The 22242-nt window shown below is 51.9% G+C and overlaps 1 protein-coding gene across 3 annotated transcripts in view; it reads left to right on the top strand.

Annotated features, from left to right (window-relative positions):
- Window positions 1-2075: 2075 nt before the first annotated feature.
- PHF2 (PHD finger protein 2) overlaps window positions 2076-22242 on the top strand; it is an 82628-nt gene continuing 62461 nt past the window's right edge. The window contains exon 1 of one of the 3 annotated variants that reach the window (XM_043927396.1): window positions 2076-2560. In XM_043927396.1, the coding sequence (XP_043783331.1) occupies window positions 2463-2560 (98 nt within the window). In that variant the 5' untranslated portion in view covers window positions 2076-2462. Of the gene's footprint in view, window positions 2561-2990; window positions 3131-22242 lie in introns of those variants that run through there. The other 2 variants (XM_043927395.1, XM_043927397.1) reach the window with 2 other exon arrangements.

The following is a 22242-nucleotide window of genomic DNA, read 5'->3' as shown; positions in this document are numbered from 1 at the left end:
CAGTCAAGTTGGTCTCTAGAAGTTTCTGGCTCCAACAGATGACAAGTGGAGGGATGGGGATATTGCTGATTTAAGTGCTTCAGTACTGCCATGAAAAGTGGAAAGTAGTGAAACTGTTCATCCCTCAGTCGTGTCTGACTCTTTGTGACCCCATGGACTGTAGCCCACCAGGCTCCTCTGTCCATGGGATTCTCCAGGCAACAGTGCTGGAGTGGGTAGTCATTCCCTTCTCCAGGGCATCTTCCTGACCCAGGAATTAAACCTAGGTCTCCTGCATTGCAGGCAGATTCTTTACCATTTGAACCACCAGGGAAGCCCATTCAGTACTGACACGGGAGAAGGTAACTCAGCAGTGCCCAGGCCAGGCTCTTTGGGCCTCCCCGCAGACTTTGATCTACAGGCTGAGCACTGTTTACTTGCACCAATTCACATCAGGGTGTTAATTGTGGACCATGCTTAATAGTTACTCCCTTTCCAGGGCCATCCAGGCTGTCATCAGAAGGATCAGAAGGAAGGACTCTGGAAGGGAGGATAACAGCTGGAATTCAGATAGGAAGGTAGTCCAGATCCTGGGCAGCTCACCAATGTCTAAGAGTGTGTGTGTGGGGGGGGAGGGGGGAACAGAGATAATTCCTTTCTCCTCACTTCCCCTTTCTCCAGCTTCTTTTCCCCACTGTCACCTAGTCCCTCCCAGCTAAGGCCCAGCTCTGGGCATTGCTCAGGCTGCAGTTGAGGGGTCACCTGTAGAGGGAAGGTGGGCAACAATGTGAAGGCAGATTTTGACTCAACAGGAGAGAGGGCTTCAACTGAGCTGCCTACAAGTGGAGCAAGTGACCCTTAGGAGCTGTAGGCCTTGGTCGGGTACCTGTCAGGGATGCTTCTGTGAAGTGAGCTGGACCGGGTTTCCTGCCCAAAATCTGGAATTCTGTGCTTGTGGCGGCCAGCATCTCCTAGCACCATACAGGGAAGATGGGGAAGACCAAAAGAGTGAGGGAGCACAGACAGGTTCCTTACTTTGAATCAGGAGCCAGCTCTGCTCTAGCATCCTGAGATGATCTCAGATGCTCAAAGTATGCAGCAGCTGGGTAGCAGGCAGGGGAGAGTCTGCTATAGAATGCCTTGGGAAAAGATTCCTCAGAGCCAGGGCCTGAACTCCTCACCCCCCACCCCCCAAAGACCCTGACCATCACAGGTGAGGCGGGATGACCACTAGCCCAGAGCAACATGGCAGCCCTCTCCTCCTATATCCTTGTTTCTCGTCCTCCTATATCCTTGTTGCCACGAGCAGAACTCAGCAGTCTGGGACACAGACAGGAGGCCTGGGGCCTACTGTCCTTCCTGCAGCTTAGGTCTCCCAGGCCTGGGAAGTCCCACCAGGGCTCCTGGGCAGCTCAAATTCCAGGTAACCTCTTCCTCTTCACAGAGCTGACCCGTGCCGGCGTGCTTCTGGAACCTTTGAACTATGTCCTCCTCTGCGGGCTCAGCATCAAGGGAAGTCCACAGATCTTGTGAAGGAGGGAGGGCAGTCCCCAGCCAGGAATGAGGGAGAAAGGGAAGTTGTATTCCAGCCAGAAACTCAGTTGGGAAGGCAGGAGGGAGGAGGGAACAGGAGGAACAACCCCCAAGCTGCCCCCCTGCTCTGCTGCTTATCAGAAGAAACTTAAGAGTCAAGTAGTAGCTCCTCTGCCTTCTTAACCAGGAAGGACGTTTTCCTTCTCCTCCTCTAGGGTCTCACCCCACACTCAGGGGTCTCCCAGACCTGCTTTCCCCTTGTATCCTCAGTCCACCTTCTAACCCGGGAATCCCCTGACCCACCTTCTTCCAGGTGACGGTCTTCCAGCTCCCCTTCTCTCCTTCAGGGGTCTCCTTGCCCACTTTCTCCCTTGGCAGGGTCTCCCCAGCCCACCATCTCTCCCTGCAGGTCCCCCGACCCACCTTCTCCTGGCAGGGTCTTCTGGTCCCTCTTCTCCCCCAGCACGGTTCCCCCGGACCACTTTCTCCCCCGGCAGAGGGGTACCCCGGCCCGCCTTCCCCGCGGTCCCCGGCCCGCCTTCCCGCGGCGGGAGCGGCGGCCCTGGCTGGCGGGCGGAGGCGGCGCCACCCGGGGCGCTGACGTAGAGGCCGCTCGGCGGCCGGGGGTCCCTTCGGTGGGGCCGCGGCTCCCCGCCCGCCGCCCCCGCGCGTCCATTCCCTTTTGTGTCCCGCGCGCGGCCCGCTCCCCGCGCACACTCGCGCCCTGCGCCCCGCGGGCCGGCGGGCGGCTCCCGGCGCGGCCCTGCACCGCGCGCCCCGCTTTGTGTGGACGCGCCGGCCGGGTGCGCGCGGGCTGTCGTGCGCCCCCGGCCCCGTCCCCGGCCCCGGCTCCGGCCCCGGCCCCGGCCCCGGCCCCCGCCCGGCCCGGCCCGCCTGGCCCGACCCGGGAGCGCAGCGCGGGCCGAGGGGCGGGCGGGCGGCGCGCGAACATGGCGACGGTGCCCGTGTACTGCGTCTGCCGGCTCCCCTACGACGTTACCCGCTTCATGATCGAGTGCGACGCCTGCAAGGACTGGTTCCACGGCAGGTGAGCGCGCAGCCGCCCGGCCCCGGACCCGGCCCCGGCCCCGATCCCCGGCCCCCGGGCCCCCGGCCCCCCGGCCCCGGCCCGGTCCGGTGAGCGCCCTGCAGGCCCCCGCCCGCCGCCTCCCGCCGGCCGCGCGCCCTTTTGTGCCCGGGGCGGGGGCCGGGGGCCAGGGCCGGGCGGGCGCCCCTCACCGCCGCCGCGCACAAAGCGGGTCCGCGGGGGGCGGCGGGCGGGGGCCGGGCCGGGAAGTTGGGGCGCCGAGCAGGCCGGACCGCCTGACAGCGGGCCCGCGGAGGCCGGGCTCCCGAGGCCCAGGCCCGGCGCCTCCCCCGCGAAGTTGCAGGAACTTTCCCCGCGCGGGCCCGGGAGACGCGCGAGTGGCGGGCTCGGACGCCGGCGGGGCTGGGACGGACGTGGGGCCCGGCCAGGTGGCGGCGGCGCGCCCACCGTCCGCCGCAGCCCGGAGCTCCGGCACCTTGTCCGGGAGGCAGGGACCCCTGCCCGGCCCCAGCGGGGCTCCTGGACTCGGCCGGCCTGCACATCCCCGGCAGGAGTGTGGGTGACAGAATGGTGGGTCTATGTGGGTGTTGTGGCTTTGCCGCCTCCTCTTTGGCCGTCACGTTTCCCCGTTCCCCTCCTCTGTGTTCCAGACACAGGCCCACCCTGGTTTTGACTTGACCTTCTGCTCTCAGAGGAAGATGGGGTGGGGGGAGGTGAAGCTTGGCCTTTGCCCGTGACCATGACCTGGCCCTGTGCCGAGTTTTCAAAAGCCAGAGGCCGCTTCCCACCCAGAAGTAAGTGGCAGAGGAGGAAGAGGAGGTGATCCTGGTGCCCAAACTGCTCCAACAGGTTCTCCAGTGTTTGGGCCTCAGCGGAACCGCCAGAGGCTGGCCAGGGTAGTGTGCCCTCCTAGGCTCCAGTCTTAGACCCAGCCGGAGTAGGGCTGGGGGCAAGAGACTGCGTGTGTGCTGGTAGGTGGTCCCTCAACTTCCAGAGAGGCGAGTCCCATCCCCCCCGCCCCCCACCCCGGTTTTAACTGTGGATGGGCGAGTGGCCCTTAAAGGTAGGTTGTGTTATCTACTTCTGACAGTTTGCATGTGTGGGGCTAGGCAGCCAGATGTGACAGGGCTTGCTGAGGTTGGTTAGTGCCAAGCCTGAGTCCCAGCTCAGTGCCCGTGACAGGGACTCCAGTGAGGAGGGGTGAGACTCCATGGGATAGGAGCTCCCACTGAAATTGTGGGGCTCCTAGGCTGCCTTCCCAGGACTGTGGAGACCCTGCAGAGCCGTGGAGGCTGGAGTCTGAGCACCCGGCTCTGCCCAGAACAGTGCTGCTATGCACACCCACCAGTTGGCATCCTCTGAGCTCATGTCTGGATCAAGGGTGAGAGCTGCCATATGATCGTTCATGGCTCCTCAGGTCCAGAGATGCTGAGAAGCTGGCCTGGAATGCCCTGAAAGTGGTGGGACCTCTCCCTCCTCCCCCGCCCCTACCCAGGGCCTGCATACTTGCCCAAGGTGCCCAGGCTGGAGGAGTGTGAGGGCCTGGGAGGACCGTTGCCTGGCTTCCCTCCTTTGAGTTGGGCAGGCAAAGCCAGTTCTGAGCTGGACTTTGAGAAGGGGTGTAGTGAGTGGGAGGAGCGGAGGGAGTATGAGAGCAAGCCGGGGAAAGGGGCTGAGGGCTGGCCTGAGGGGATGGTGGCATTTACTGGATTGGCTTAGGTGGAGACAGGGAGAAAGATGCGCCCTGACACCTCAGAGGGGATGTTTTGGGGAAGTCTTATCTCTTTATTTCTTATTTCTCATGTGACATCTTTGATTTAATCTGATATACACATAGATCATTTGATCAGCACAGATTCATTTCCACCCATGTGGGGTCACCCTACGGTCTGAAAGGGGCTGTGTTTCCCTTGTGCCACGGGGCACATCTTCTCTGTGTAATCAAGGGTTGCTTACAGAAGTGAGTGAACCCTGAGGGGCCAGAACACCTCCTGTAGTCCTTAGTCTCCTGAGTGGCTCAGGGGAGGTGCTGGGATGGGAGAACACCGGGTCAGAGTTTGGGACCATTATTGGCGAGGCTGGGCAAGGCTATATGCGGCCCTCACACCCCTGGGCAAACCTCCCACCTCTCTTCTCATGACCCTTCTCCCCTGTGACAGAAAGGTGTGTGACATGATCCACAATGTTTCCAAATCTCCAGATATTCCTGGATGGATGACCCGCTACTCTTTGCAGATCCATGTACCATCTGTACTGTTGTTCACTTCATATCCAACATCTCAACTCACTTTCTAAAAGTTTGAATACTTTGTAACTTTTTATCTTGAGAGAATTTGAAGAGTTACAAAAAAAGGTACAATTTCCCTATACCCCACACCCTGCCTCCCCTGAAGTTAACATCTTATCAAATTATGTTGCAAGCATAGAAACAGGCAGAAACACTGGGGCTGCAGTGCTAACCAAACTTCAGGCCTTGGACAGATTTATTTAGTTCCAGGACCCCACATTGCATTTCACTCTGGTGTCTCCTTACTCTCCTGAATCTTTCTGTTCCAAGGAAAGTTCGTATCATTCCCTGAAATAGAACATTAGTATAACTTGCTGTAGACAGTACTTGTAAAAATAAACATAACTGTGAAAGTAACAGGCTCCCTCTTGTTCCACCTGTGACCCTTCACATCCCTACAATGCACCCCACTTTGGATGGATTGGAAGGGAGTCTCTGAAGTTACTTTCACTCCCAGTGGCCATAGGACTCTAGCAGCAGTGCTGGCTGAGATCATGGTTGGGGCAGTCTCCTTCTATAGGGGAAGAACCTGCTCCCAGGATGTGTCCACCATGGCAGGAAGCCTGTAGAACCCTGACTACCCCTTCTGGCATTCTCTGCGGTGGTCTTGCTGCTGGACTGAGCTGGTACTTGGGCAGCCAGGAAGGCAGGAGCTCATGTTCCACCCTGTCTTGACCATGACTGGTCACTCCTGGGGCTAGGATAACTTGTCAACCCAATCTGCCTTCCTTGCACTCACTGCAGTGTCACCTGGAAATTGACTTTGACTAGGAAGGGATGGATTTTGTGGCTGGATGTCCTTAGAGCTGTCTTATGTGTCTGAGCAGATATGGCAGTGCTCAGGCACTGGGAACCTTCCTCCTCAATTAGGGTGTCACAAAGCCAGTTCGGCCAAGCAGTGGGGGACTTCTCATGCTCTGCCTCCTGCCAGACCCTGTGTGTCCCTCCATCCCTGTCTTTGGCAAGGCATCTGACTGTAGACCAGTAGCTCTAGGGAGTGACCTGGGCATCTCACCTTCTTACCATCTTGATGTGAAGCATCTCTGTGGAATATAGAAATGCTTCTGTTGAAATATCAGAGATCCTGAAGCTTCCTCACCCTCTTTAAGCTCCTGTTGTGTTGAGCTTGAAGGGTTTTGGGAGGCATAATCAGTAAAGTTGATTTTAAAGAGTTTGAAAGCCGGGGTGCTGTGCCAGTCCTTTAGAGGCGTAAGTTCCATTTATTCCTCAGCAAGTACTATGGGGTGCATGTTCTGTGTGGGGTGCAGTGCTAGTTTTGTGGTTTCCTGGGGGTAACAAGGCAGACCCCCTGCCCCTTACAGGTTTTCTTCTGTGGGAGCCAAACTTGTAGGCTGGGAGTTCCATCCCAGCCTGGGGAGTGTTTCAGAGCCTGAGGGAGCACTGCAGGGGCAGGGAGGCTGCATCAGGGACAGCCCGCAGGTGTGGCTGGAGACGGGAACCCCTCTGGGGTGCTGAGCAGAGCAGTAGGAGGGGACTGAGGACTTGACAGGGCCCCTCTGGATGCTGTGCGCGCAGCTGGGGAAGAGGACAGGAACAGGAGCCCCTGCCCAGGTGAGAGGTGACAGGCAGGGCCTGGGGCTGAGGACTGGGGTGGGGGAAGGGGTTGAATTCTACAAGTACTCAAAGGTGGGCTGGCAAGACTTGCCTGATGTAGATCCCCTCTGATTCCTGTGTGTTTGTCCTGCCCTCTGGACTGCACGTGCCCTCCTTGCCAAGGTCCTATCTCTGTGCCCATCCTCCCCAGGACTGGTTGGCCTCTGTGGGCTTTTGCCATGTCTTTCACCAGCTTTCAGCTTTTTAGGGCAGATCCTCTTCCTGGGTCCTTGGCCCTCATAGCTGCTCAGTACCATAGAGTGGGATGGTGGCTAGCTCTGTTGGCCAGCGAACTATGTGCACTTGCAGAGAAAGAAGGGCCTGCCAGGGCTCAGGCCTCAGTGTTGTGATCTGGGAGAGCAGAGCTGACAATTAAATCTTCCAATGTGAGATCCCTTAATACAGTGGGAAGTGCCCTTCACATGGCGACCGAGTTGTGGCATGTTTGACGTGGTTAGGAATAATGATTTGTCATTTGAAAATGAAGAATTCTCACTGAATGAGCTTAAGAAGTTCCAGAAGAGGTTGGGGGAATGTCCTGCCAAATTATAGAGGGCAGAACAGATATCCCCTGTCCATCGATCCTTTCCAAATGAGATGAATCTCAAAGGAAGCTACTTGGAGCTCATGGTAATCACCAGAATGTTTGCCTTTATTGAAAATATTGGCCTGGAAGCATGCTTGATGTGAGCCTCTGCACTGCAGCCTACGTTTGTTTGGGGCCTCTTGGGCTTAGGTGCGGCTGCAGATGGCCTGAGTTTGGGCAAAGTTTGGGATACTTGAAGTGGACCCTGCCCCTCTCTGGTACCATCTGTGGTTCTGTCCCCTCACCTCTGTGATCATGGCACTTGGCCATGTGGAGGGCCTTTTTTCCAAAATAATGAGAAGTTTTGCTGTTGGGAGGGAGTGTTGGCCAGAAAATAATGTTCCACAACAAAGTATGCTAGAAGAATCTTAACTGCTAAGATTCTGGTGTGGGTAAAGCAAAGCTGTCAGTTGACTTCTAAGTGACTGATGTGACTAGTAGCACTGCAAGGCTCACACTCTGTCTGGCTTTTACGGTGTCAGGATTAGTTCCCAGTCATCCTTTTTTATTGGATGGTGGTGGGCCGGACGGGCCACCTTGGCCTCCCACTTATAGTAGAGGGAGAGGGCCCTTGTCTCCTCACCCACAGCTGGTGTATGCATCTTTGCCAGGGGTGGGGGCAGAAGTGGCATTTGGCATATTCTGGCTCAAGTATGTTGAAAACTCCATACCTGCCCACGGTTTTGAAAATGCAATGTGGGTAGAGACATCTTCTCAGCAGAAAGGCCACATCCAGTGGCAGGTAGAGAAGCTGGGCTCTCTGCAGCACCCTTGGTGTCTCAGGTGTCCCCAGCATCCCCTTGGCCCCCCACTTAGAGCTGCATCTCCATCTCTGCACCTTGCCTCCACGTCTCACTCCAGCTCCATCCCCTACTGTCTGTCTCACTTCTCAGCTTTTGGGCTCGGTGGTGAGGCTAACGGCGCTCTTTGGAATGGGTCTTGGCCCTGTGCTTTAGGACACAGGGTCTCTTCACTTCCCCCCAAAGTGTTGGGTCATCTGTGGAAAAACGTAGTTAGAATTCCAGCTGGTGACTGGCTTTGCCTCTCAGCATAAGAACTGAAGGTTCTTGTGGTGTTTGTCCAGGCAAATGGAGAAAAGAGCCTCTCATCCTTTTTTAAAAAATTAGGGTGAAATTCACATGCCGTGAAATTAACTGTTTTATAGTGCACAGTTAATAGCATTTAATACATTGAGGATATTTCGCAGCTGTCACCTCTGTCTAGGTTGTGAACATTTTTATCACCTCAAAAGAAAACCCATTCGACAACTTCCCCATTCCTCCTCCCGTCAGTCTTGGACAACCACCCATCTGTTTTCTGTCCCTGTGGATTTATCTATTCTGGACATTTCGTATAAATGGAATCATACTGTATGTAGCCTTCTGTGTCTGTCTTCTTCCACTTAGCATAATGTATTTTTAGGATCATCCACATTGTGGTGTGTATCAGAACTTCTTTGATTTTTTATGGCTGAGTAATACTCCAGTGTAAGGATATACCACAGTTTGTATATACATTCATCTGTTTATGGTTATTTGGGCTTTTTCCACCAAATATTGTCAGTAGTGCTGCTGTGAACATTTGTGTGGAAATATTTGTTTAAAGACTTGTTTTCAATTATTTAGGGAATTGCTGGGTCATATGATCATTCTATGTTTAACTTTTTGAGTGACGAGCAAACTGTTTTTCTATAGCAGCTGCACCATTTTAACATTCTTACCATCAATGTGGGAGCACTCTGATTTCTCTTCATCCTTACCAACACGTTGTTTTCTATTTTTAAAATTATGGGCGTCCTAGTGGGTGAGAGGTGGTATCTCATTATGATTTCATTTTGCATTTCCATAATGGCTGATGATGTTGAATATGTTCTCATGCATTTGTCCATTTATATATCTTCTTTGGAGAAATGTCTGTTGAAACAGGTTGCCCATTTGAAATTTTTTTTTTTTTTTTAATTTTAAGAGTTCTTTATATATTCTGGACAATAGACCCTTATCAGATACAAAATTTGCACGTGTTTTTCCACTCCATGGGTTGTCTTTTCACTTCTGTGTTAATGCCCATTGATGTACAAATGTTTTTAATTTTGATGAAGTCTAATTTGTCTTTTTTTCCTGTTGCTTATGCTTTTGGTGTTATATCTAAGAATCCATTGCCAGATCTGGAGGTCATGAAGATTTACCCCTTTGATTTCTTGTAAGAGTTTTACAGTTTAGTTCTTATATTTAGTTTTTGATTCATTTTCAGTTAATTTTTATATATGATTTGAAATATGGATCCAACATCATTTGTTTCCATGTGGATGTCCAGTTGTCCCAGAACCATTTGTTGAAAAGACTATTTTTTTCCCTATTGAAAGTCTTGGTAGCCTTGCTGAAAATCATTTGACCATATACACGAGGATTTAATTCTGTACTCTATTCCATTCCATGGTCTATATGTCTATCCTCAGGCTAGTACCACACTGTTTTGGTTACTGTGGCTTTGTAGTAAGTTGGAAGTGTGAGACTTCCAACCTCGTTCTTTTTAAAAAATTTCTTGAATTTTTGGGACTCCTTGCAAATTCCATATGAATTTGAGAATTAGCTTCTCCATTTCTGCATAAAGGGCTTTTGGAATTTTGACAGGGATTGCATTGAATCTGTAGATCACTCTGGGTAGTACTGACATTTTAGTATTACATCTTCTGATGTATGAGCATGGGGTGTCTTTCCATTTATTTAGATTTATGTATTCCCTGATTGCTTTCAGCAATGTTTTGTAGTTTTCAGTGTACAAGTTTGAAATTTCTTGATTGAGTTTATTCGTAGGTACCCCATCCTCTTGGATGCAACTGTAAGTAGGATTGTTTTTGTAATATCTTTTTTTTGTATTGTTCATTGCTAGTGCTCTTACCCATTTTTATTAAAAAAAAAAAAAATCAGCTTTTAACATGTGGCAGTGAAATTTCCTGAACCAGACATGCTTGGGGTGCAGGTGCTGAGGTATTCACACACTCAGCTGCACGCCTTTGGATGTCTTGTGTCCAGAGTGTCTGCATGCCCTGGGAGGGGTGCTACTTTCCTTTTTAATCTTAAGTGTTCATTGAGCCTTCCCTCTGTCACATCCTGGGTTAGGCAGTTTTCATACACGTGTGGTGGGGGTGCTTCTTGTGTTGTCTGGGGATTGCCGTGCAGGTCTCTACATCCTTTATGGTGACCGTTGAGGAAGCTGCAGCTGAGTAGTCAGGGCTCGCTGCTGGGCATGTAGTGTATGTGGCCTTGCTGACCTTCCCACTGCCTCTGAGTGCTTGGTGGTGGGCTTTTCTGAGGCGAGCAAGCTGAGGCTAGAAAGATCAGCTCTCTGAGGTCAGCACTACAACATGATAGGCTGGGACAACAGCAGCTCCCTCTGCCAGTGCCCCTTCATTGATGTTAATGACAGGGTTCAGTGCCCAGGACCCCAGAAGGCGAGAGTTCCCAGCGGTTGTGAACCTGCGGGTTGGGTCAGCACTGCGCCTTGGGCTGAGCAGGGCGTGAGGGCAGTGAATAAGCTCCTGGGATGGTAGTGCAAGCTGCTGACTAAACCGTGAGCCTTATGCTGGGGTAGGCCACTTGCCCAGGAAGCTTTGGGCCCAGTCTCTGGCTGGGTGCATCTGGGTCTGGGTCTCTCCAGTAGGGTGCCGTTTTCTGCTTCACATAGAAGTGCAGGGTGGAACTCGTTTCTTGTGCTCTACACAGCGTGGGCTGGGCACAGGTCCCATGGTACTGGATAAGTGTGAGTGGCTGGACAGGCCTTGGAGACTACCCTGGGGCCAGGTCTGAGCTCATAGATGCCTCCCCCTGGGACAGCCAGACTTGGGCTGGTAATCCCAGACTGATGCATGATCAGCCCAACTGCATGGACTCTGATACTTGAAAATCTTTTTGTAACTTTGTGACTTTGCCTCTCATTTTATCCAACCCCAAAGAACTGCCCCCAGATCAGAGTCTGGATGTGAATCCCAGCGAGGTTGGGCTGGAAGGGGAGTGAGAAAGTGCTTTCTGGGAACAGTGGGGGCACATAGGCCCTTCCCTGCCCAGGCTCCGTCTCACCACCCTCCTGGGCTGACTTGCTGTCACCTGGAGAGATGACACAGATTTAGGGGTTCAGCCCCCATCTCCTGCAGAAGAGGCTGAGGCCTGGGGCCCTGTGCAATATGACTCGGCATCCTGGGACAATCAAGAAACTGCAGCCTGGTCCATTCTGCCTTCCAGATGAAAAGGCCCAGGGAGGTGTGCAGTGAGCTCCCTAGGAGGACAGCCCGGACTCTGTGGGGAGGGAGATCCCACAGCATCCCGTGAAGCAACACAGCGGGTGTGCATCAGAGCTGGGATGGGTTCTCACTAAACATCCTTCTGCTGCCATTTGCAAAACTCCAGGGTTAGTTGCCTTTGTTGGTACTTGTGGAGTCTCTTTCCTGGAAAGAGACTATGGCTAATCTCCCAGCTGTTTTGGAGCTATTGCTCATAAAAAAAGGGGTACCTGGGGGTGGTGGATGGGTGTTTCTTGCCTCATTGCTCCCAGCAAAAGATACTTTCTGTCATTCCCTTGTTCTTTCAGCAGCTCCCTGAGGGCACTACACTTGGGTCTGCTTAGGAGAATTTGGCTTGGAGAGGGCCAGCAGCTGGCCTGGGTCGCTGGCTGATAAGTGGCACGTGTGGCTTTGCCACCCTGCCTTCCCCTTGGCACATTCAAAGTCTGGCAGGCGCTGCTTCCCCCGTGCTGTTGGAGGGTTAAAGTCTTAGCTCCTGTCTGGTCTTGTGGTCCTCATGATACCCTGTTGTCATGGTAACCTTTTGATCCCAGTTTGGGTACTTATGTAGCCGACCCCCGTCCTATCCTGGTACTGCCCCTGGGCCTCTCCAGCATCCCTCTCAGAATCCTGGGCCCCTGTCTGCCAGAACCCCTGCTCCCTGCCCAGTGTGTAAGCATCAGGTATTTGCATTTCAGTCCCTGGCTCCAGAAGTGGAGGTGGACAGGTGAACCTGGGAGTAACTCACTAAGGGAGGGTGGGGCATCTTTGTGAGTCCTGGGGCCATGTTGTATTATACCCCCTCACTTCACGGGGCCATGGCTAGGTGTGGGACTAGGGCTCTGAAGACCTTTTCCCTAGGTTCTGCCTCAAAAGCCGTGCTTTCCCAGACCCTCCACGCCATGTCCCAGTCCTGCCCATCCGGTACCCTTCTCCAGCTCCCCAGGGCACGTGGTTCCTTTCCTTTCCTCCACAGACAGTGTGACCCTCTGGAATAGAAGGTGGGTGTTGGTGGGACCAACATGTGGCTCTGCTCCTCCCAGCGCTCAGCAGCCGAGATCCGGAGGTGCAGCCCTGCGTGATCCTTCTGCAGAGCAGCCGTCCCAACCTCAGGGCTGTGAAAAAACCAAGTGCTGGATTGAAGCTTGGAGAAAGAGGCGGACAGACTTGCATTCAATTTGAGAAAAAACTTTTTGATAATTGAAATCGGCCCCAGACTGGACATATCTGGGGAAATACACCATGCACGTTACAGCAGGATCTCTCCACCTGGGCTCTGTGAACACTGGGACCAGAAAGTTCTTTGCTCTGCGGGATGTGGAGCAACCTTGGCCTTTGCCTACTAATCCAGGAACACCCACCCCCTCATCTGTGACAACAAAAGTGCCTCCAGGCATAGGCTGATGTCCTTCAGGGGATAGTTGTCCCTGGTGGAGGCGAAGAGGTGACTGAACATCTGCAGAAACATATTCATTTTTGTTGGGTGGAAAATGGAGCTTCTGACCCCTTTTCTTTTTTTATGTTTATTGTGATAGGAATAACTGCATTTATTCACTTAAAAATAGTTATTTGAACAAATTGCAAGTGGAACACTAGGACATGGCTTTTTAAAAAGGAGTGTGAAGGAATCGGTAGTGAAAAGTTATCTTCTCTCCAGAACCAACTCGATTGCAGCTCTTTAGGAAAAGCTCCAGGGAGATTTCTGTTTATACAGCATTTGTGTGGCGCAGCCCTCTCCCTTTCCTCAGGCACACAGGCGCATAGGCACATGCTGTGGGCACAGTTCTGCCTGGGATAGGGTTCTCACAGAGGGCTCCGTTGTGCCATCTGCGCTCAGGGATGCATTTTCCTGACTCCTCGGTCCTGGTTGGCGTTAAGCTTGCTTCTCATCTGTAGCAACTACAGTTTTGCGCAGGGAGCATCCTGGTACATACAGTTATGTGGTCACATGTACAACTTTATCTGTTGGATAAATCCCAAGATATAAGGCTGCTGAGTTGAAGGGGACCGCATTATAGGCTTTAAAATTGCCAGATAGGTTGTACAGATTTCTCTACACACTGGCAACGCATTTTCTGAACTTTTTTATTTTTTTTTTTTTTTGTCAACTCTGTCTAGAAGGTGAAAAATTGTTTATCTCACTGTGGTTTTAGAGTACAGTTTTTATATATTATTATTTCAGTTTGTAGTTGTGTAGTTATTAACTCACTTTTAAATTCTTTTCGCCCTGCAATTGTAGGATTTTGGAAATGGCCCTGATGCTTTCTAATAAAGACAACAAGAGCAGGTTGAATCTGAGAAGTAAAATGAGAGGCAGCCTTCTTCTGTTGGGTCAGGGCAGGGTGGGATGGGGGTGTCACTCCCGTGCTCTCCCTCCTCCTGCCCCAGTAGTACTCTGAGCCCCTGCAAACCTCTAGGACTGGCAGAGGGTGAAAGCTCACTTGTTTGCTAAATACTGCCTCTCCCTTCCTTTTTAAAATAATTTTACTTATTTATTTTGCTGTGCTAGGTCTTTGTTGCTCCGTAGGCTTTTTTCTAGTTGCAGCGAGTGGGGGCTACTCACTGCTTTAATGAACTACTTCTCATCACGGTGGTTTCTCTTACTGTGGAACACAGGCTCTAGGGCATGCGGACTTTAGTTGTTTTGGATCCCGGGCTCTAGAGCACAGGCTCAATAGTTGTGGTGCATAGGCTTAGTTGCTCTGTGGCATGTGAGTTTTTCCTGGATCAGGGATCAAACCCATGTCTCCTTCACTGGCAGGTGGATTCTTTACCATTGAGCCACCAGGGAAGCCCCCCCCCCCCCCCCCCCGCCCCGCCACCTCTCCTTTCCTTTTGAATCTTATTGTGAGGTCAGCCTCATTTGCTTTTAATTCTTTATCAACTTTTATTTTAGACTTGTTTTAGGTTTGTAGAAAATTTGCAGCCTTGGTTGAGTTTGTGCATACCCTGGCTTAGTTTCCCTGACTGTTAGCGTCTCACATCACTGTCCTACCCTGGTCACAGAGCAGGAGTTCACGTTGTTCCATTGCCATACACTCCCAGCTCCTCGTCCTCCCCACAGAACCAGGTTTACTGGAGGCTTTGCATGCCTTGTCGTGGCCTCTCAGATCCCTTTGTCCTCTGATCCTGACACTGAAGACCCTCCAGAGTTTGTGTACCTTTGAGGAGCCATGTCTCTGGCTTGTGTGACTTCCTCATGGCACCTTCACACACCCCTAAGCCTGGGACCCCAGCCCCAACATGGGCACTCTAACTGCTCTTGGGGCTGTCTGTGATCCTGTGAGAGAGCTGGGCATCACTCAGCAGCCCCATGGTGGTCCCTGAGGCACAGACGTGGGGTGTATTCCACGTGGTCCTGATCACAAGAGCTGCCATTTAGGATCATGGTGCTGCTTCCCTTTTCACAGTTTCTTCTAGATCTCAGACTTGTTCTGTTTTATTAGATATCAAACTACTCTTTGGAAAAGAAAGATGTAATTAGAGTGGTCTTTTGCACCTCCTCTCTGAAAAGCTGACTGAGAGAGTGGTCCCTCCCCATCCCTTGTGCTCCGCCTTAGGGACCAGTGTTACCACCATCCAGACACTTCAATGGCTCCTGCCCTCCGGACACACCACTGGAGTAGGATGTGCGAGTGGGGGTGTCCCAGGGAGCATTTGGTCCAGGCCGCTCTTTTGCAAATGAAAAATGGAGGCTGCCCATCAATCTGTGTCCTCTCTTAGCCTGGTGCTCTTTCCAGACCCTGGGGCGTTCCCCACAGATGGGCTGGAACTCTCTTGGTTGGTTCTGCCCTTGGGAAGGCCCCCTGCCACCGGTGCTGAGAAGCACGTTTGAGTGCTGGAAGCCATGTATCCTCGTGATTCAGTGAGTGACGACTGTGAGCCCCTATTTGCCTTGTGGTCAGGCTGCCTATCTGCAGTGGGAGGCTGTGACCAACTGGCCTTGAGGTTCTGGGGTCAGTAGGAGGCGGCCTGATGCTGTCCTGGTAGAGGCGTGCCCACTGCTGGGTTATTCTGCTGGAGCCTCCCCTCTCTGCCTGCCCTTTTGCCCTGTCCGCAGAGCCTCTATCACCTAGGAGGCCTGGCCAGCTCCCCGAGGTCCCTTGTTGGAACTGTGGATCAGGATCCAGCCTGTCTTTGACACCCCCTGCCACCTCAGAGCTGGTCACTAGAGGCCTGAGGGATGGTAGAGCTGGGCCTGGTTGTGGTCTTGCCACTTCCCTGCTGACACTCTGGGATTGCAGGATTCAGTTCATTTTTAAACTCCTGGGGGAGTCCATGTACAGATGGTCCCTGTGCTGGGGCCGTGGGTCTGGATGATGGCTCACGGTCACAGCACCCCGTTGTACCAGGGGCTCCTCTGGGAGCGCACAGTCACCTCACAGTGCTGGCCTGTTCACCGTGATCTGCACGCACTGCGAGTTAGTGAAGGAAAAGGCTCTTGGCGAAATCACCCGGCAGCGATTGGCAGCCTGCCACTCTTACCAGTCGCTTGGCCGGAGAATCTTCAAGGCCTTTCCGGAAGTGTCCAGTCTGTGGGGTGGAGCTATGGACACGGCCCAGCTTGCTGGCATTGTCAGTGTCGGATGGACAGAGGGCCCTGGTGCCCCTGTACAGTGAGATCTGGGGTCTTTGTGTGCCTCATCTCATCCGCAGGGCCTGTTCCAGGAGCCAGGTGAGGCCCCTAACTTAGGCTGGATGTGGTCAAGCGCAGCCAGTGTCCTTTCATCATGCTCACTGCCCACTGGCTATGCTGGCTGTGCTGCTAAAGTGTCCCTTGAGGCCCAGCTTGTACCATCCTAGTCTCGTGGCCTGGTCCCCTGCGGGATAGGTCCATCAAAAGGTGCATCATAAGATGCTTATCTCAGAGGGCCGCAGCACATGTCTGCTCCAGGCCCCACACCTTGTGTTTGTGCATTCTGAGAGTCTGGAGCAAGGGCCCACTGGAGCCCATCCAAGTTTCCATATCCTGATCTTTGCTTTTCTTGTCCTCTATGGTAAACACATGAACACACACATACACACACAGGCCAAAAAAAAAAAAGCAAAGGACAGATACTAGAATGTTCCAGCAGGATAGAAGCACACCAGTGAGTCCTCTATCCAGATGTAGCCACACTACAACCAGAGCACACCCTTCATCTGCGCTGTCACTTGGAGGGTCATAGCACAGACCTCGATCCCAGGCCCTACCCCTAAACACCCTCCAAGGGGTATGTTAGGGGCTGAGGACAGGCACCTCACCTCCCCGGGCCTCGAGTGTTATTTCTGTTGATATGACCTTGGATTGCATTTGCTCTCAGGTCAAATTTGTCTTCCCAGCCACCTTGTGAGTCTCTGAGGGTTTTATCCAGATGGAAGGCTGTAATTCCCAGAGCTTCTTTTTGCTCTATATCTGCATACAATTGGTTTCCTTAGAAACTGCTGGAATAAATGCTCCAGAACCTGCTTCTGATTTTTAAAGAGAACATGCCATTTATCTGGAATATCTACTAAAAATTCACCGGAACAGGTTTAAAAATATATAAAGAGACATTTTGAATATTCGTTTAATATATCAAGGATTCTAGACTCTTATTAGATTGAGAGGATGATTAAATAAATTATAATGTACTCACAATAGGAAATTATCCAGTCACAAACAGTGATGTTTATGACAAGATTTTAATGATATGGGAAAACATTTATGCTATAATATTAAGTAGGAAAATAAAACAAGATGCTATATCATCTATATAGGATGTTAGTTGGTATGAATCAATTAAAACAGAAGACATGCTGGAAGAAAATGTTAAGAGGGTTGAGAGTGTTTTTTTTTTCCTGTTGCTTTCATACTTATCTGTACTTTTCAGCTTGTTTTCTAGGAACATAAGGTTACTTTTATAATCAGAACTAAAATAAGCATGAAAATAAGATTGTCAGAGTGTAGAGGTCATCCTGCCCTTCCTTGCATTTCACAGGTTTTGTAGACTATAGTAAGGCCCCTGTATATGAACAAGCTCTGTTCTGAGAGCAGGTTTGTTAAGTCCAATGAAGTTAGCCTAGGTACCTAACTAACACAACTGGCTATATAGTACTACACTATGATAGGTTTGTATTACTTTTCACACAAATAATACATAACAAACAAACACAAAAAATAAATACCATATTTTTAATCTTACAGTACAGTGCCTTAAAAAGCACAGTAGTGCCAGCTATATTGCTACTTCTTTTACGCTTGTTTCCAGACATCTTGGGCTTGAAACAGACACTATACTATGGAACTCTATACATTACTGTAGTAAATACACAAAAGTACAACTGCTTGTAGAGAATGCACGCATGTGACACTTGTGTGATTGTACATGAGAATGTACATTCGCGTCTTTGAAAATTCTCGAGTTGAAGGTTCTTATGTAGGGGACTTACTCTATAGGTTTTATAGACACTAGGGAATGAGTGTCTCCCAACCTCACAGCCGCCTGGAAGCTAGGCTGAGGGCAGCCTTCTTTAGGACCCTTGACTCTGAACGTCCTTCAGGCAACCCTTCTTCTGATGCTATCCCCCCCAACCCCCAGTAATGCTTAGTAGCCTGGCCTGCAAACTGTCTGCTGAGAAGGGGCTCTGTCTGCCACCCTTGTGGAACTTCAAGCCTCATAGGACCCTGTACCCACTTTGGATCTCCCAGGGATGGGGCCTCAGGCTAATGGGTTGAGGTAGGCCCCTCAGCTAACTAGGAGCAGTGTCTGAAGCCCTGTGACCACTTCCCAGAGCAGCAGGACCATCCTGTCACCAGCTGCTCTCATGTTGGAGTGTCCCACTCTAGATGGGGACCCAAGAGTGCAGCCAGCTTTGGAGGACAGAGCCTGTAAGCCAAGCTCCTTCTGGTCTGTCCTCACATTTCTCTTCTTTAGACTGGCAGCTAAGCCCCTAGTTACTGCGCTCCATGTGGGGGATGAGCAAGTGGGGCCTCAGTGCCCCAAAATGTGGTTTGCAAGGCTTATGGGGGTGTAACCCAAGAGGGGGCCCTTGGGGAGATACCAGCAGACAGCAGTCTTACCAGACATGCTAAAGGCACAGAGCTTTAAGCCGTGACTTAGACATGCCAAATAGTTGCTCATATGTACTTGGATACTAACAGATACTAAATTAATAGAGTAACCTAAGGCCAAAAGTATGGAGAGCTACTTTCAATTGGATCTACTTTAGGGATGATAGCAAAGAATTCTGAAAATACAATATAAGTCATAAGAGATTTAGGATTTGGTGTTATAGAAAACATTTCCTGACCACATGCACTGTGTGACCCTTCATTTTCAAAATGCTGATTCTGGAATGCCCTGAGAACGTGTGCATCTGTGTGTCTGTGCACATGTCCTTTCTAAGTGTGCCAGGTGGCGGAACATCCCACAGACGCACCTGCTGGGCACGTGCCCTTCCCAAGTATGCCTGTCCACACAGCTGGTTTGCACCAAATACGTGCATATTCAAAGAGGCCCTATTCTTTTTTTCTTATGCATTTTACAAAATTCAGTTTTATTCTTTCCAGCTTTATTGAGTTACAACTGACAAAATTGTAATATATTTAAAGTGTACAATGTGATGATTTAATATAGGTATACATTGTGAAAAGATCCCTACAATTGAGTAAATTAACTTATCCATCATCTCACATAGTTAATTTTTTTTTTTTTTGGGTTGGAACACAAGTTTTAGTCTCTTGGCAAATTTCAGTTATATAATACAGTATTATGAACGCTAGTCCTGTGTTATACATTAGATCCTCAGACTTGGCCCTTTTACCAGCCTCCCCAACTCCCCACAAAGATGCCTTGTCTTGGAGGGATGGTAGACCTGGGATTCCTAAGATGACCCCATCAAACAGAACGTCAACATCCCTAAGTTAAGTCACTTTCTCTACTTCGCTGAGCTCGTATTACTGTTAGTTTTACTCCCATCACACAGGTCATACAGTACTGTTTCAGATTTGAGAACTGGTTTCTGTTTGAATTGTGTCTGTGGCAGTCAGCAGGAGTGGATGTTTTCCCAGTTGCTCACTTTCCAACCGTCCATCCTTTTGGGTGAGCTGAACCCAGCTATTCCTGACTTTTCTTTGGAGCCAGGCTCCTCCTCTCCTGTTTTCTGGATATGGGGTCTGTGCTGAGACAGCTGCAGGGTGCTTGAAGCAGAAGGGGCAGAACCAGGTTGAGTGGGTGGCCCTCCTGGGGGGCAACCTTGAACAGCTGTGGGTGAGGAGAAGTCAAGAAGTCAAGGAGGTTTGCTTGTTTCTGTTAGGACCCTGTGCCCTGAACAGGAGGGAGGGAAACTGCATGTAGCACTGGGTCAGCAACCCAAAGGGGTCTGGAGGTACCCACCGAGAACCAGAGCAGAGACCACCCTGCAGAGTCTGGTAGCCTTGTTGGGCCTTGCCTTCTCCACCTAGCCCAATCCCGTGTTGCACGGGCAGGTACTGGGGCTCTGGAAATGATGAGCAGGCTGTCAGGTGTGGCTGAGACCTCTAGAGGAGGAGAAGATGATGTCAAATACTTTCCCAGCCCTAAAGTCCTGCGCTTCTTGAATGTGATTGTTTTCTATGGTTGGTTGGGTCTATCCTGGGGAGAGAGAGGGTGTCTGGCCATTGCAGCTGGTCCCCAGAGCTTTGAAGAGCTGGTAGGCAGGGCCAATGGGTAGAGTTGTTCTAGCTTCTTGGGGGCTTGCCTCCTGGGATGATGCTGATGCCGACAACTAAAGGTGTGTCTCTGGACGGAGTTAGGGCAATTGTGCCTGAGAGTCTCAGAATTTCTGCCAAGTCCTAAAAAAAATACAAAGTGCCTGGCTCCAAGGTACTGGGAAGTGTGCAGCAGGAGAGGCAGGCATTCTGGGACCTTTGTTCTGGTTCCTCTTTGCTCCTGGACCCCCACCTGCTGGCTATGGGAAGGGGGAAGACAGAGCTCTGGAAGGAAGGAGAGCAGAGGCTGCCAAACCTCAGTTGCCCCACCTGCGGAATTGGAAGTGGCTGCTGCTGGGTGTGTGGGGCGGTGGACATGCAGTGCCCAGAGTGGTGTGGCTTAACGGCTCTGCTTATATTGGGACGTGAGAGATGGCTGAGTGTTCTGAGGTCTGCTGGGGAAAGGCCCCTGATGTCTCTTGGGGGAACCTGGCACATCCTCTCAGGAGTCTGGGACCTATCCTGTAGGTGACATTTCAGTTTCCCAGCTGCTGAAGCCCTGTCATTCATCCCCTACTGCATTTATGGACTCTTTCAACCTCCCTTTCTATTCAGTGTGGGAAATACGCGAACAGCCACGAGTAGGGGGTTTTAAAGAACTCCTCTCTTCCTAGCTCTCTGTTTCTCTGATTTTCCAACTCCTTCCCTGTCCAGGAGAGCACCTCAGCCTGGCATCTTCCTCCTGTAACACCCAGAAGGGGGATGACCGGATGTGTACCGTGGTGCTCAGGAGCACCTTCTTAAGTTTCAACACTTCATGCAGCTCAACTCACAGGCCTCTGCACTTCATCTTTCTGGAGGGCCAGCCGGTCTGCCCCTGTGGCCTTTGGCTGCTCAGCTTTGGTGGGAGGCCTGCTGCCTATCTCATGACCACCAAAGTCCAGAGGCCCCTAAGAGAAGACAGGAGAGCCTGATCCATTCAGGCACAAAGCCCCCTGTGAACCCTGTTTATTCTGACAGGTGAGAATCGGGCTGACAGATAATGATGACGCCAATTCCCTATGAACGTGGCTACGCTTTGTGGGAGCCTTGCCGACTTCCTCGTTGCCAGATTGTTGACACTTGGCTCCCATCCCACCAGAAAGGCCATGACGAGGGGCATTGGGTATTTGCAAGGGATGGGCAGCCAGCAGGGACCCCATGAGCTGGATGCAACTTCCACAGGTGGTGGTGATGAGTAGGGAAAGCCACCAGCCTCAATCAGAGTGCTGTGCGCCCACTCGTCCTGGCCCTGGCGACTGTCCTCTGGAGGAGGGCATGGCCCTGCATCCTGGCCCTTCCTGGGAGGCCCCGCTCACCTTTCAGGCTGTGAGAAGGCCCAGCAGGGTGGCCCTGAGGCTTGGGGTGGGGTCCCCTTGGTCGGGAAGATGGACTGAAGAGGAGCACAGGCCTTTTAGGCCAGGCTGGCTCCACAACTGGAGTCTTGGTTGCCGTGTGCTCAGGTCTCATCCTTGTTTCGTGTCCCCAAGAATGGCACCCTCAATGCTGGCCCCTGTGGGCCTAGATCTCTTTGCCCCAGGACTGGCTGTGATCCAGAGAAGAGCCCAGGAGGGTGTCCTATTGATCTTCTGAGCCCCAGAAAGTACAGTTGTCCTCTGGAGAATTCTACCACGGGCATGTGCTGTTGAGTGTATCCTGGCGGGTCAGCCGCCTCTGACCCCAGGAGAGGATCCGGCACAGAGGTCCCTGTGCAGGGGACTTGATCACTCCCAGGAGGGCATTTCCCTGAGGCCCCACTCTGCCCCCGCGCTACTGGGGGTCCAGCACGAGCCCCCACCTTTCCACATGAGTGCTTCTTGCCTGTACCCTCAAAAACTGTTTTTATTGTGTGTGTTCTTTGTAAGTGATTTCATTTGTACCAGTTTTGTTCCACAGCCCCTGCTTCCCCTTCACTGCAGGCCTCAGCAGACCAGCCCTGCTGGACACCCTTGGTTGTCCCAGAGTCCCAGGGTGAGGTCTGCTGACCGGCCCCCGCGTGAAGGTGGAGCCGCTGAGACACCTATGGACCCTGCAGAGGCTCCCAAGGGCAGTTTCAGGGGTGGCTTGTGGGGCTGGGGCTACCCTCAGGGTTAGTTTTCATGTCCCGTACATTCACCTTCCTGGGGCGGTGACAGGCAGGGAATCAGGTGGCACTGGGCTGGCCCGGAGGCAGACATGCACTGCCCCGGAGCAGGCTCACGGGGCGCACACTGCTGCCGCCCCTCCACAA

The sequence above is a fragment of the Cervus elaphus genome, chromosome 16 (genome assembly GCF_910594005.1).
Source record: "Cervus elaphus chromosome 16, mCerEla1.1, whole genome shotgun sequence".
NCBI lineage: Eukaryota > Metazoa > Chordata > Mammalia > Artiodactyla > Cervidae > Cervus > Cervus elaphus.
This window is presented reverse-complemented; position numbering and strand designations above follow the sequence as displayed.